Source organism: Macaca thibetana, chromosome 16, assembly GCF_024542745.1.
Source record: "Macaca thibetana thibetana isolate TM-01 chromosome 16, ASM2454274v1, whole genome shotgun sequence".
NCBI lineage: Eukaryota > Metazoa > Chordata > Mammalia > Primates > Cercopithecidae > Macaca > Macaca thibetana.
In genome coordinates this window covers 46,916,638-46,931,357 of record NC_065593.1, presented here as the reverse complement: position 1 = coordinate 46,931,357, position 14,720 = coordinate 46,916,638, and the positions used below count along the sequence as shown (strand labels likewise).

General features: G+C 40.9%; 2 protein-coding genes across 8 annotated transcripts in view; both read right to left on the bottom strand.

Moving 5' to 3' along the window:
- SKAP1 (src kinase associated phosphoprotein 1) overlaps positions 1-14,720 on the bottom strand; it is a 330,610-nt gene that overhangs the window by 46,680 nt on the left and 269,210 nt on the right. For all 7 annotated transcript variants that reach the window (XM_050762808.1, XM_050762809.1, XM_050762802.1 and 4 more), the window contains 5 exons: positions 10,928-11,005; positions 9,338-9,421; positions 5,952-6,076; positions 3,620-3,683; positions 1,273-1,467 (listed from right to left, as the gene is read on the bottom strand). In XM_050762808.1, the coding sequence (XP_050618765.1) occupies positions 1,273-1,467; positions 3,620-3,683; positions 5,952-6,076; positions 9,338-9,421; positions 10,928-11,005 (546 nt within the window). The remainder of the gene's footprint in view (positions 1-1,272; positions 1,468-3,619; positions 3,684-5,951; positions 6,077-9,337; positions 9,422-10,927; positions 11,006-14,720) is intronic.
- The window catches only part of CBX1 (chromobox 1), a 181,622-nt gene that overhangs the window by 115,246 nt on the left and 51,656 nt on the right, over positions 1-14,720 (bottom strand). The gene's annotated exons all lie outside the window — the stretch shown is intronic.

Genomic DNA, 14,720 nt, shown 5'->3' with positions numbered 1-14,720 from the left:
CAAGACACAAGAAATGGCTCGACCTCAACCAAGATATCATTTGCATAATAAAACACAACAAAAAGGCTGGAGAAGTCAGGACTGGCAGAGGCTGGAAGTGCTAGGAGAAGAAGCAGGCTCTCCTTGGTGGGTGGGTGAAGTCCTCAGCAGGGCAGGGACATATGGCCACGGTCCTGCCCCTTGACTCAGGAAGCAATGATGTAGTTTCCTCCCCAGGAAGAGATGAATGTAGTGTGGTGAGGGTTGGATGCTCTTCTTAGGAAGCCTTGAAATGCAAGTTGCTTACTGATTATGCTTTCAGCAACCAGCCCTGTCTTCAGGGACCTGAGTGTTAGATTCACCTTAGTTCTTAGGTTCATCTGGGATTGAGGTTCATCTGGGTTCATCTGGGATCTAAATTGCTATAAATTTAAGCTTAACTTGAATTTCTCCGCAGAGCACTGAACTCCTGGCAAATTTCCATAGGAATGATCTTTCTGAATGGACTTGAAGATTAGTGTTCCTGTGGTCTAACTACTTCACAATTAAAAGGCTCAGGCTTTGGTTCTCCACCGTCTGACCCCCACTGAGCTCTGCACCGTTCACCAGCTGCTGTTATCCCCACCAGACATGGCTATGCAGAAGCAGTGATGACTATACATTTTTTGAGATGCTAGTTTTCATGCCTTTGGAAGAAAGGAAATATATAAAGCAGACCTGCTGTAATGATGAGCAGATAAAACATGTTAGGGTTATTTTTAAGAGATGTGATTTAACTCATGGTATATCTGAACTAGGTAATAATGAGTTGTTCTCTATCAAGGTTTACTATCAAGGTTTGGTCTATCAAGGTATTACTAAAAGATTTGTCAGCATTTACATATTTCAGAGTTTTGAAATCCTTCATAATTTTGAAGCAATTTTCCTTATTCTTACAACTACACACCAAAAAGTTGAAACTAGAGAATTTTGATGACTCATCCCAAAGCTCACAATAAACCAATAAAAACCAATGTAAGTATTCTTGACTCTTTAACCTGGTGGACACATGTAATAAGTTACTTCACATGGCATGGATAGAAGACACTCTCTGATCAAATTCTTCTTGCTCCCATGGCAAGGCAGAGCCTCATTACCCGCTTTCCTACAATCTCATAAAGCTTCCCACATTATCTCCTTCAGAGGATGAAGGTTCTATTTGGCTTATTTTGGAATTTTCAAAGTTATTATTCTTCCTCCAGGTCATGAGTTTCCGAAACTAGCGGAAGATAATCAGAGGACAAAATTTCTCACCTGGCAAGACTTCATAAATATCTTCTTCTTCTTTCTCCTCTGTAGGCTCTTTTATCCCCACACTCCCAGGCAAGATAGTGGGTCTGCACTGGGAACCAGAACTTGGGGAGTCAAAACCATCAATATCATCATATGTCTCTTCTTTTTCTTCTTCCTCCTCGTCCTCTTCATATGGAATGGTTAAGGAGCTCAGATCTGCCAGGGCAAAGATGAGAATGAATCAAGAAACAGAGAAAAAGAAAATAATAAGACAGGAAAGGAAAGAGGGAGAAGGAGGAGGAGGGATGAGAGTAAAATATGTCAAAAGAAAATGAAACACCAGGTTAAATGCTATTATATCTAATGTGGGCTTTGGTGGCAGGAAATCTACAGAAAAGGCCGGAATAGCACTGCATCAGGTTTAAACCATCAGCATAAATCCTTCCTTGCAATAAAACTTGATCAGGGTGAAGCAGCCTGAAAAGTATGGGTGTGTGAATGAGAACAGGAGGCGAATGGAAGAAAATAGGCCAGAAGAGGAAAAGCCAGTGTGCTGCGCACAGCTCATCAAGTAGAAAACTGGAAGGGTGAGTGAAGGCTTGCAGTCCTCCAGGGTGCTCAGGCCATGGGAACTAAGGTGGCCTCTGTAGGGTGTTGGAGCTGTCAGAAGCTCATATCCCCAGTGATTTCACTGCAGAATTTCAGACAAATTTGTTTGCAGAGAAAAAAATGGGCAACAGTGGAAGAGAAAAAGAAATGGGGTATGGAAAAATATAACAGTAATACAACACCAAATAGAATGGCTGAACAATGCAGTTACCATGTCCTTTTGCAACTGCACAGTCTAGCTGACCTTAAAGTGGGTCACTGCATAGAAAGTGTTGAGCCATTACAGCACTGGGGAGCACCAGGGCAGGAGAGGGAGATTGGTTTTTTATTTTAATGGGGAACTGGGTATGTTCATTCTCTGATGTGTACTACAAAGTGCTCTCTGAAACCCTGCTGAGGGCCCTCTGTAGGATGGGCGATTGCAGTCAGCCTACTCTGGGGAAGGAAAGGATGGAGAGACGTCCAACGTTCATTTCAAAATGCAATAAAACTGTTTGGCTTGATTAGGCTTTTAATAAAGATTTTGCAACAATTTTCATCTGAATTTTGGTGCCACCACATAAGAGGAAAAGATCAAAAACACATTTGTGGCTTAAACCATATGTTATTATTTTGTTTGTTTTAAAATAAAATGGAATGAATAATTTCTTCAATGTGGGATTCTGAAAGTACCACAGGGTACAGCTCAATAAAGCTGCTTTGAGTTTTATTGAGGTTTACACACTTAGGGGTATATTACACGCATAAATCCAAGGCACCTAGATGAGAGTGTACCCTGTAGTCTTGCCATCAATGTTCATGTTTGCCTAGTTCCAGTCTATTATACGTGACGCTGTTGGTAGATGCAATAGTTTGTTTTTGTGATAGCAAAGGCATAACTGAGTAAAACAGGCAATTCTTGTAATTAAAGCTCTGGTGCTTCCTTCTTTTTATCCACAATAAAATCTTATAGCAGAATAAAACACTGAGATGAAAAGGCTTGGCATTTTTAGGTTGACGTGTGTCTTTCTAGGTCTTGGGCCATGTATAAAGTCGGTGTTTCTGCCTTTCTGCAGAACAGAGGTAGGGTCCTGCCATGATGGTAGGTAAGGATTATCTAATACCAAGTGACTCACTCAAGGTTGGCTTCTTCTACCTGACAGGCCACTCCCAGATAAGGCTTCCCTGGCCACCGTTTCTGCTTTGCCTACAGGCTGGCCAGCAGAGGGTACTCTAAGAGCAGTCATTTACCATCTTCAGGCAGGACTCTTCCCACCCCAAAGCAAGGAACATCTTATTGCGGCGTGGGAAATAGCAATTTGTTTTTAATGTCCAATGTCTCTGAAGACCATCTAGATTGGTTTAGATTTCTACTTCCTCCTAAGACTAAAATAAGAAGATTTTGAACCTCAATTGCAACTAGATGACTTTAAGTTGGATATTATGAATTTCCTTTCCAGAATATACGGGGTTAGGAGACACTGAATTGGGCTGAGCTGATTTTTAGAATCTTCTTGTCTAGTGATTTTGAATATTACAGACTTGCCTGTAGGTAGGTGGATGAGCTATGATACCAGAGGTCCTCCCAAGGTTGATACCATCTTTACCTTCTCATTCACACATAGTACTGTCTGTTGTTGTAATATGGGGAATGTGGTAGGAAAGGCAGAGGTGAGAAAGGGCAGAAAAAATACATACTGAAGTCTATAGATTATATTTATGCAACATAACTTCAACTGCAAATGAACTCAGGTATTATTTCTGTAACAGTGACACTTACCTTTTAACAAGAAACTTATTTGATCCACCCAGTCTCTGGCTTCTGCTGGACTAGTAGCTGTAAACTACAGAAAAATCAGTGAATTAATTTATCACTGTCACTAAAATTTCCATGAATCTTGACAGGGATGTCTAAGGGGGAGGAACCACTGAGTTTCAGAGTCAAGTTTAAAGCTCAGGATTCTCTGCCTGATTAACATACAGAAAGAAGACCAAATATTTCACTCAAACTGATTTTTTCCTTGTGCAATTTTGCATATCCAGAGATGACAGCTTTTTGAGTCCAGACATTCATGTCCATGTGCATTCTTTCATTTGATTATCTATTCCTTCATCAGGCATTTATTTGAGAAAAGTTTACAAGAAAAAAAAGCAAACCAACCCCCACACACGAAACGGGAACACTACAAAGGAGGCACATTTGGTAACAACTGGATATCAAGAGGAGACTGGGAGCACCTATTGTTGCCTAGAGTGGGTCAGAGTGGCTTGCTAAAATAATACCCTTTTGGTTGGATTTTAAAGAAGAGTTGGTGGAAACTGGTGGACAGAGTTGGACATTTTAGGTAGGGAGGCCCATGTGCAAAAGAACAGGAATGAGAACATGACTTATGGGGAAGGCTGGCAGATCAGTTTGACTGGAGAACAATAACAGATGAAGTTGGAGAGTTGAGGGTCAGAGAAGAGTTGGTAAAAGGGCTCTGAGTACTAGGAGCTCAGAGTTAAAATGTAGGCAACGGGAAGCCACTATCAGCTCTAGCAAAGGGAGTGGGGGATTCTTTCAATAGCTGTGAGTAGGAAGGATTGGAATAGAGAACTCTGGAGATAGAAGACCAACTGGTCCTCTGGATGAAGTGACAGGAACTTAACCATTGTGATAGCTGTGGGAATAAAGAAGAAGGGAAAGAGCCGAAGGATATTGTAGAAGAAGAATCCATGGACCATGGTAATGATTTGGATTCAATAGGCCAAAGAAAAGAAGTAAATACATTCTGATTTACAAAATAGGCCAGTCAAGCATCAGCCCTTAGTAAGTTTTTTATTTTAAATGAATCAACTTGAAATAATTGTCCCTGAAAAATATTTTAATTATCTGACCATTAAGGTAAGGTAAAGATATCTGCTACACAAAGAAACTGGATTCCTGCATAATACTTATTAATAGACATTGTTATTCTTGATTTCTTAAAAACAAATTTCTATAAAAACATTTCTAGAAATACTGGTTTAGACTTGTTACATAAACTTTTATCTGGATGTGTTACTATCAGAATATAATAATAAAAATAACTAGGAACATATTCAGTGCATAGATCTATTTTATATATATTCATAAAGGACTCTATAAAAAAGTTTAATTCAAATTTTTAAAAATTTCTGGAAATTACATAATGAAGACCTAGGTCCTTTAACAAAATAAGAGTTAAGATACTGTAGAAATAAAAAGAAGAATGCTGAGAAAAGTCTGAAGACTGAAAGTGTTATTTAAGTGGTTAATTTACTCTTAGTATGGTGTTTTCCTTTTTCATAAGCTAAAGTTTTTCTAAATTGCTTTAATAAAATTGTAATAAGATAAACATTACCAAAGAGCAGAAAACAATACACACACACATGCAAACATACATTTTTGGTGAAAATCACTATATTTCCACAGTCAGAAATTTTTAAATTTTATTGGTCATTCAGGATGAAGATGGCAAAAATAAAATGAAACAAATTAATTTTATAATGAGGTAAAGATTCAAACTGAGCATAGTAAGGAATAAATCTTTCATGCCCCAACCAGGTCCTCTAGTCCTTCAATTATTATTATTACTAACTATTGTCACCAATACCTTAGAAATCCTTCCAGAGATATGCAAAGCATCTACATACAGGAAGATTATTTTGGATAGCAAGATGAACATGGGAAAATAATTTTTTTTTCACTCTACAGTTAGATCTTCCTTTTTTGGGTTTTATGGGAGGAAGTGAAGAAAATCAGTTGAAAAATAAAGAGAATGGGAATTTAAACCATAAAATCAGAGACTATAAGTAAGGAATTGGATTGTGTGCTGCAACTGACAAGCATCTCACCTATGAATTGAAATTGAGAAGGGGAGGAATGAAGGATGGAAGCCAAGCAAAGTCTGTATCTAGGATGAGAGTGGCAACAGAGGGGAGGGTGTGGCATAGCAAATGTGAAGACATGTCAAGAAATAGGGTCTTAGTTGGTATGAAATGAGCAGGTAACAAAGAAAGGCTGGAACCCAGCATAGCAACCATGGCTCACATGCAACACGAAAGGAAACTGCAACACCAACAAGGATCACCATCTCCTCGGTGCGTCCTACCTCATAGCTGCGCCTATCCTGGGAGGTCAGTTCAAAGCAGGATTCTTTCTTGGAATCTCTTCGCAGGTGGGGGGCCATCCGAACACTGTAGCCCTTAATGAGGAAGGTCCCTTTGGGCTGCTTGCCTGCAAGACAGGAAAGCTCCCTGTATCCCTAGAGAGATGCAACTGCCAAGGGAAGGCATCTTCTCTGGTATGTAAAATAAAAGCACAGAAACAGCTGTTACATCCCTGAGGAACCACAATAGTCAAGGAAAGGTTATTAGAGAAGCTTAAGAAGAGGCTACTGCGACAGTAAGGCAGATATCACTGCCAAGCTAGGGAAATGCAACGTGAAAGGTTATTTTGCCAAAAGAGTACAACAGAGACAGAGAATTTATTAGAATGTTAAGAGATCTATAATAACAGAAAGAAGGAATTATTACAGCAGGGAGAGTGTGGCTGTAAATGTGAGGCTCTTGAAGGCTATTATAGAGCTGAAACATTATTATCAGGGCCAGCAGAGCTCACATTTGAGGGGAGGGATAGCAGCACAGGGGGGCATTATAAGGTCCCAGAATTGCCTCCCATGCCCTATGTAGCATTTGGGCTAAACTTCTCTCCCCCTTCCCTGCTGGTCAGGTGGGAATTTATGCTAGAGGGAGAATGATTAAAACTCAGTATTTATCCTCCTTGTAAGAGGTCAACCTGAGAAGTAGCAGAATAATGTTGAGTATTATTAGATGACGAGGAAGGAGACAAAAGGAAAAGGACCCTAAGTGAAGAGAGACTTCTGCTTGTCACTACCAAAAAAAAGTGTTAGAAACAGAAAAAGAGGAGGTGGCTCTCAAGAATTTTTTGTTCTCATTGTGTGGTTCAGGCAGAACACATAGAGAACAGGAACCACAGTGTCTGGGATGCTTTGAGCTCTATATCATGTGAAATGAATTGCTTAATAAATGCTTTTTGATGATGATAATGATGAGAAGGATGGCAGTGTGCTGACAATATTAAAAAAGAAAGAAGAAGAAAAAAGACTCTGTCCTCACCTGGTTGAGCTAAAAGAAATACACAAACACTATTCTTACTAGGAAAATGTCATGGGCACAATAAGAAGTAACTGGCGAGAAGGGAGCCATGGAACAGTGCTTTTTGACACCAGAATCTTTTTTGTTAAAGTATCTCTCCTTGTTCTAACCGGCCACTAAAATGTTTTGTTGTTTCTTTGGTCACCAGATTTTATTTCACCCTGATGGCAAAATGGTCAATAAAAGCCTCTGAGTCTCTTGCTCTTACTGTCCCCCCTCCTTTCTCACTGTGAGTATGGAAGATTCTGAATGAACAGATGTGACACACCTGGTTTTATATCTAGATATGCCAACCACTTATTTAAATGCAAAAGAAATGATGAACATATTTACAGTGACAAATGGCATATTAGTTTGAAGGTTTAAAATAAGAAAAGAACAACTGGCTGGGTTGTATGCCTATAATTTAGAGGAGAAATTGTGGTTGCTGGGTTTGAGAGCGGGTTGGGGGTTGGAAGGACACATGGGACTTGTAGCTCAGTTTACAAACTATGCTGTTATCCTTTCCAAACAGGGCTTTAGCCTTTGCCCCTAGATGGGAAAGGTTCTGAGGGATGTAGGATGGTGAAAGGTAGGCAAAGGTCTGTGATAACTACTGCAGGCAGGGAGGCAGCATGAGGCAATTGCTACCAAGCCCAAGGGCAAATCTTAAGGATTTCAAGTAACTTAGCAAAGATTCAGTGTTTTAAGAAAGAGTCTCGTTCTGTTGCCCAGGGTGGAGTGCAGTGGCGTGATCTCGGCTCACCACAACCTCCACCTCCTGGGTTCAAGCGATTCTCCTGTCTCAGCCTACAGGAACCTGCCACCATGCCTGGCTAATTTTTGTATTTTTAGTAGTAGAGACGGGGTTTCACTGTGTTGGCCAGGTTGGTCTTGAACTCCTGACCTCATGATCTGCCTGCCTTGGCCACCCAAAGTGCTGGGATTACAGACGTGAGCCACTGCGCCTGGCCCGAGGCTGTAGTTCTTTCTACTACCTTAGTACTGCAGGTGCAGGAAGTACAAAGGCAACTGGGTGGGTGTCTGATTATTCCCTACATTGGATATCCAGGCACTGGGAGAGGACTAAGTTTGAGGAAGGAATAAGAAACGAGAAACAGAAAATGACTGCAAGGAAAAAAAAGGCTCTACTCAATCTGTATCGCTGGCCTCTGTTCGAAGGTGCACAGCACAAGAAAGCCCCAACAAGAATTGATGCTTTTTTTTTTGAGACAGAGTCTTGCTCTGTCACCCAGGCTGCAGTGCAGTGGCGCGATCTCAGCGCAACCTCCGCCTCCCGGGTTCACGCCTCCTGAGTAGCTGGGACTACAGGCGCTCATCACCACGCCTGGCTAATGTTTTGCATTTTTAGTAGAGACGGGGTTTCACTGTGTTAGCCAGGATGGTCTCCATCTCCTGACCTTGTGATCCGCCCACCTCAGCCTCCCAAAGTGCTGGGATTACAGGCGTGAGCCACCGCGCCCAGCCAAGAATTGATGTTTTTTAAACTTTGTCTCCCTCTTGTTTCTTAGAATTACTCCTGGGGCAGTCCAACTCTGTAGAAGTGTATCCCCTATTCGAAAGTTTGCATTCATCTATAGTAATAATTTTTAGATTGTATTTATTTGTAATTGCCTCCTATTGTGCTTATATCCTCTATTCCTTTTCATAAATCAATCAATTACGTTAAACATGGATGGGAGGTCTTCTAGGGTTAGCTCATGAGTGTTGACTTGATTAAGTCAGTGGTGGCTCATTAAGAAACTATCTCTGGCCTGAGTCAACACTTCACTGCTGCTGTCATCTGGCTGAAGGGCGTGCCTTGGGTACAGCAACCATTTGGGTCTCAATATTCTATGGCTATAGGAATGTTCACTGGACTACTTACTTCCTAGTAGTCATTAGGATAAAGCTGGGAGCATGCCCTTAGGGGGTTCAATTTCTGGGCCATTGTTTAAGTTCTTTAAGTCTTTCTCAGAATTAATTTATTTCAATATTTTAGCTATGGTATTGATACCTGTAAAGAGTTTGAAGTTCTTTTTATTTTTATTTTTTAAATCAAAACATTCAACTTTGATAATGTATTGCTAATCATAATAAAAGATAACCCTTTGATGTGCTGACCACACTCTTAGTGTTTAAATGTGAAATAATTTCTAAATTGGGTTCTGCTTTTTCGGTGATGGGCAAGGTATTATTTGCCCATGCCTATTTCTTTCCTAAGCATGTCCCTTTATGGGTATTAGTTAAGGACTGCTATCTTGAGATCTAAGTGCTTGAGAATTTACGAAGTGTTTGCATCCAGGAGTGAGATGCTGCTGTGTAAATGAAGAACACTTACTCTTCTCATTAGCATAGTAGTAGAAGAGACCTCTGCTGACAACACACCATCGCTTCTGCCACTCCGATCCAAAGAAACTATGATCTAAACAGAACAGCAGTAGGGGACATAAATTCAGGTAACTACCATCACTGAAGAGTCTGTAAAATCCAACAACATACAGTCCAGTGTGTTATTGTTTTATTTCCCAGGTTAATGGACTGTAAAACCCTCCTTTTCACTCCCACAGGTTATCCCATATTGATTCAGGGTCCGGGGGACTAGCTCAGTTAAAGGTCCAAGTTCTAAACAGGGGTGCCTGCTCTGTGCCCCACAGCTGTCTTTTTATCTAGCGTCCTTTATATCTTTTGGGTTCTTATCTCATCTTGTACATTTTCAAATTCTCCATTATATCTTTATGTGTTGCCTTTGACAAAGAAAAATGATTCTCCAGGCCATGGCCATGAAAGAGCTTTTTTTTTTTTTTTTTTTTTTTTTTTTTTTTTTTGCTGAGCCAATTTGCCTGTTGAGTGTTAAACCTGAGATGCCAACTCTAGTGGTACCTATTCTAATTAAATGAGTTAAAGGTCAAGAGTTGGGTTTGAAGGCAGAAGTGGTGGCTCAGGTCTGTAATCCCAGCACTTTGGGAGGCTGAGATGGAAGGTATGCTTAAAGCCAGGAGTTTGAGAGTAGCCTAGGCAACAAAGTGAGGCCTTGTCTCCATAAAAAATAATAAAATATCCAGGCACAGTTGTGCACCTGTTGTCCCAGCTCTTTGAGAGGCTGAAGTGGGAGCAATTGCTTGAGCCAGGATTGGAGGCTGCAGTGAGCTATGATGGTACTACTGTATTCCAGCCTTGGTAATAGAGGGAGATCCCATCTTAAAAAAATAATAAGTAAATAAAAAAGGCCGGGTGTGGTGGCTTATGCCTGTAATCCCAGCACTTTGGGAGACTGAGGCAGGCAGATCAGTTGAGGCCAGGAGTTTAAGACCAGCCTGGCCAACATGATGAAATCCTATCTCTGCTAAAAATACAAAAAATTAGCTGGGCATAGTGGTGCACACCTGTAGTCCCAGCTACTCGGGAGGCTGAGACAGCAGAATCGCTTGAACCAGGAGGTGGAGGCTGCAGTGAGCCAGGATCACACCCACGGCACTACAGAGTGAGACTCAGTCTCAAACAACAACAACAACAACAAAAACAAAAAACAAAAGAGTTGGGCTTGTCTGAAATTTGAAAGTAGGCTGCTTCACATATGATATAAAAACTACCCAGTGGGAGCACACTGAGAGATAAGGACAAGAACACCATTCATTGATTCAATAAGTTTTATTAAGCACCTGTCACATACCAGGCACTGGGGATAGAGAGGTGAGCAGGATATAACCATCCCTATCTTGATGAAGCTTATGGTCTACTCAAGGCTGGGACATCTCTCTTTAGCCTACACACAAACACCAGATTCCTTTCCTTTCTTTGCATTACTTTTGCCTTGTATCTGCCTAGCACAGTACCGGGCACAGAGAAGGCACCCAATATGTTAGCTTTCTTTTTCCTCACTTCCCTTCCCTTCCTGGAATGTTCTGAAATCTGTGGGTCTGACCATTACCTTTGCTTTTCTTCTCCAAGTATCCTTGCTTGATTATGTTATCAAGTTCTTGAGCTCCTTTTACGATGTCTTCCATTCCTAAAAGGACCAATGGCAAAGTGCTTTATTGAAACCTGGCAAAATTTTCATTTATTTAGGCTACTTTAGATAATTCACATTAATAACAGAGTACACAAGGGCAATTGCTTAAACACAGTACAAAATAAAACGATTTCTATATGATTGGAAGGAAAAGTAAATTTTCTTGCTTTTTCTTTCTTTTTTTTTTTTTTTGAGACAGAGTCTTGCTCTGTCACCCAGGCTGGAGTGTGATGGTTCTATCATGGCTCACTGCAACCTCTGCCTCCCAGGTTCAAGCCATTCTTGTGTCTCAGCCTCCCAGGTAGCTGAGACTACAGGCATGCGCCGCTACACCTGGCTAATGTTTTTTGTATTTTTAGTAGAGATGAGGTTTCACCATGCTGGCCAGGCTGGTCTCGAACTCCTGACCCCAAGTGATCCGCCCACCTCAGCCTCCCAAAGTGCTGGGATTACAGACGTGAGCCACTGCACCCAGCCAATTTTCTTTCTTTACAATTATATCTAATGCTAAAATTGCTTAAAACGATCTAAATATACATTAATTTGTAGTAGGTGAGGTAGCCTAAATATGTACTGATAGGCAGGAAAAGGACCCCAGAAAATTAAGAATTTTTTTTTTTTTTTTTTTTTTTTTTTTGAGACAGAGTCTCTCTCTGTCACGCAGGCTGGAGTGCAGTGGTGCGATCTTGACTCACTGCAAGCTCCACCTTCCGGGTTCATTCCATTCTCCCGCCTTAGCCTCCCGAGTAGGTGAGACTACAGGTGCCCGCCACCATGCCTGGCTAATTTTTTCTTTTTTTGTATTTTTAGTAGGGATGGAGTTTCACCATGTTAGCTAGGATGGTCTCAATCTCCTGGCCTCGTAATCTGCTCACCTCGGCCTTCCAAAGTGCTGGGATTACAGATGTAAGCCACTGCGCCTGGCCAAAATTAAGAATTTTTTTATGGATATAAGTTCCAAATTGGATAAACCTCACTGAGATAATCAAAAGTCAAATGAATAACTACCAGCACAGACAGCTTTAATGAGTAATAGACTCCACCATAAACATAGTCACCTAAGAGGGAGCAATAAACACACACTCAATTTTTTTTTTCTTTTAATAAACAGCCACCTCTGTGAACATAAATTTTTTTAAGTTCATACAAGAAGGGCTATGCAAGCTGAACTTAGCAATAACTGCCAAATCCTGATTTCTTAAAAGTATGGGAAAGAGGCCGGGCCCAGTGGCTCACCCTGTAATCCCAGCACTTCGGGAGGCTGAGGCAGGCAGATCATGAGGTCAGGAGTTCGAGACCAGCCTGGCCAACATGGTGAAACCTCGTCTCTACTAAAGATAAAAAAAATTAGCTGGGCGTGGTGGCGCACACCTGTAATCCCAGCTACTCGGGAGGCTGAGGCACGAGAATTGCTTGAATGCGGGAGGCAGAGGTTGCAGTGAGCCGAGATCATGCCATTGCACTCCAGCATGGGTGATAAGGCGAGACTTCATCTCAAAACAAAACAAAACAAAACAAAAAAGTATGAGAAAGAATCTAAGAACTGTAGAAGGCTTCACAATACCCTGAAATTTACATCAGCCTTTAATCGTATGCTGCTAACATTCTTGGCTTTCAATTAGCCTGGTTAGGTACAAATTTATTGAGAAGTCAAGATCCTAATCCATCTTCCTCCACTGGGGTTTGTACTTACTTCACAGAAGGGAGGGACAAAGGATAGAGACAAAAAGGAATTTACTTCTCAAAAAATAAAATGAAAGAAGAATGAAAAATAAAAGCCTCTTTTAAGAACACACTCTACATTTCTTAATTAGGCAAAAGGAAGGTGTATAACTGTATATTTTTAAACGAAGAATGTTGTTTTTACCTAAATCAATCTGGCCTGGTATATGACAACATAAAAAACTCAAGGATAGAGTCCAAAAACTCGCCAGCCAAGCAAATAATTATGCTGAACTCCCTTTGACACTCTGTAATTGGATGTCCCTGGTACTCCCAATTCTTAGTCCTTTAATACCTGTTTTTCTCATTATTCGGACCTTGTGTCTTTAGTTTCTCAATTCATACAAAACCACACTCAGGCCGTCACCAATAATTCTATATGACAAATGCTCCTTCTAACAACCCCACAATATTATCCCTTACCCAAAAATCTTTCTTCAGTCTAATCTCTCCCACTCTAATCCCTGATCCCGCTTGAAGCAGCCCTGAGAAACATTGCCCATTATCTCTCCACACCACCCCCAAACATTTTTGCTGCCCCAACACTTTACCACTATTTTGTTTTATTTTTATTATTAATATAAGAAGACAGGAATGTCAGGCCTCTGAGCCCAAGCTAAGCCATCATATCCCAGTGACCTGCATGTATACATCCAGATGGCCTGAAGCAACTGAAGATCCACAGAAGTGAAAATAGATTAACTGATGACATTCCATTCCATTGTGATTTGTTTCTACCCCACCCTAACTGATCAATGTTCTTTATAATCTCCCCCACCCGTAAGAAGTTTCTTTGTAATTCTCTCCACCCTTGAGAATGTACTTTGTGAGATCCACCCCATGCCCCTAAACCTACAAGAACTCATGATAATCCCACCACCTTTGCTGACTCCTTTTTCGGACTCAGCCTGCCGGCACCCAGGTGAAATAAACAGCCATGTTGCTCACACAAAGCCTGTTTGGTGATCTCTTCACATGGACACGTGAAAGAGAAGGTAATTGGGCTAGTGGTATTTTAGCATTTACTCCTTTTAGTCCCAGAACCCAAATCTCTTTTGGATTGTCTTAAATAATTTATGAAGCAAACCAAGTACAAAACAAAGTAAGGCATGACTACATATGAATCAACTGGGCCACCTATACAGTATCTTGAGAGTTATGATTGAAATAACTTTTTTTCAAACAATTGTTTTTTGAACATTTCTTACAGTAACATTTATTCAATGGTGGCTATGAGCTGGCACTTTGCTCAGTGCCTTTCCTACTTTTTGTTTTAAAATAACATCTATGACAATTTAAAATGCAATCAAAATTACATTTTACTTTAAAGCTGTTTCAAGCTTAGTTATAGAAAGGTAGATCAGAAGAGCCTCTTTTTCTGTTTTTAAGTGTGTCTATGTGCCAGATTTTTTATCCAATTGGTCCTTATTGTTAACCTCCTTATTCATGAACTACTTTCATTTGTGTGTTTCACAGTTAGCAAACTATGTGGTTGCCATAAATCCTTTTAATCCATCTCAGGGTGCATGTGTAAGATGAGCAGCAGCACAGGAAAGTTCATTTTTCTAGGGTTCTTTCATTTCTCCTACCCCTCTGGAAACAACCTCCAAGGAAACAGTAGCAGATTCTACTGAGGGAGAGGCATTGCGTGGGGAGAGGACCAGTTATAGAAGAGAAGGCTCTCTAAGTGCTGTCAAAAAATTGCTCCTGGGGAGGCCAGGTGTGGCACAAACCTGTAGTCCCAGCTACTTGGGAGGCCGAGGTAGGAGGATCCCTTGAGTCCAGGAGTTCAAGGCTGCAGTGAGCTGTGGTTGAACCACTTCACTCCAGCCTTGAGTCCAGGAGTTCAAGGCTGTAATGAGCTGTGATTGAACCACTTCACTCCAGCCTGGGTGACAGAGCGAGATCCTGTCTCTTAAAAAAAAATTGCTCCTGGAGGCCTAAAAATTAAATGAAAGACATAGGGAGATGAGGAAAACATGATCCCATA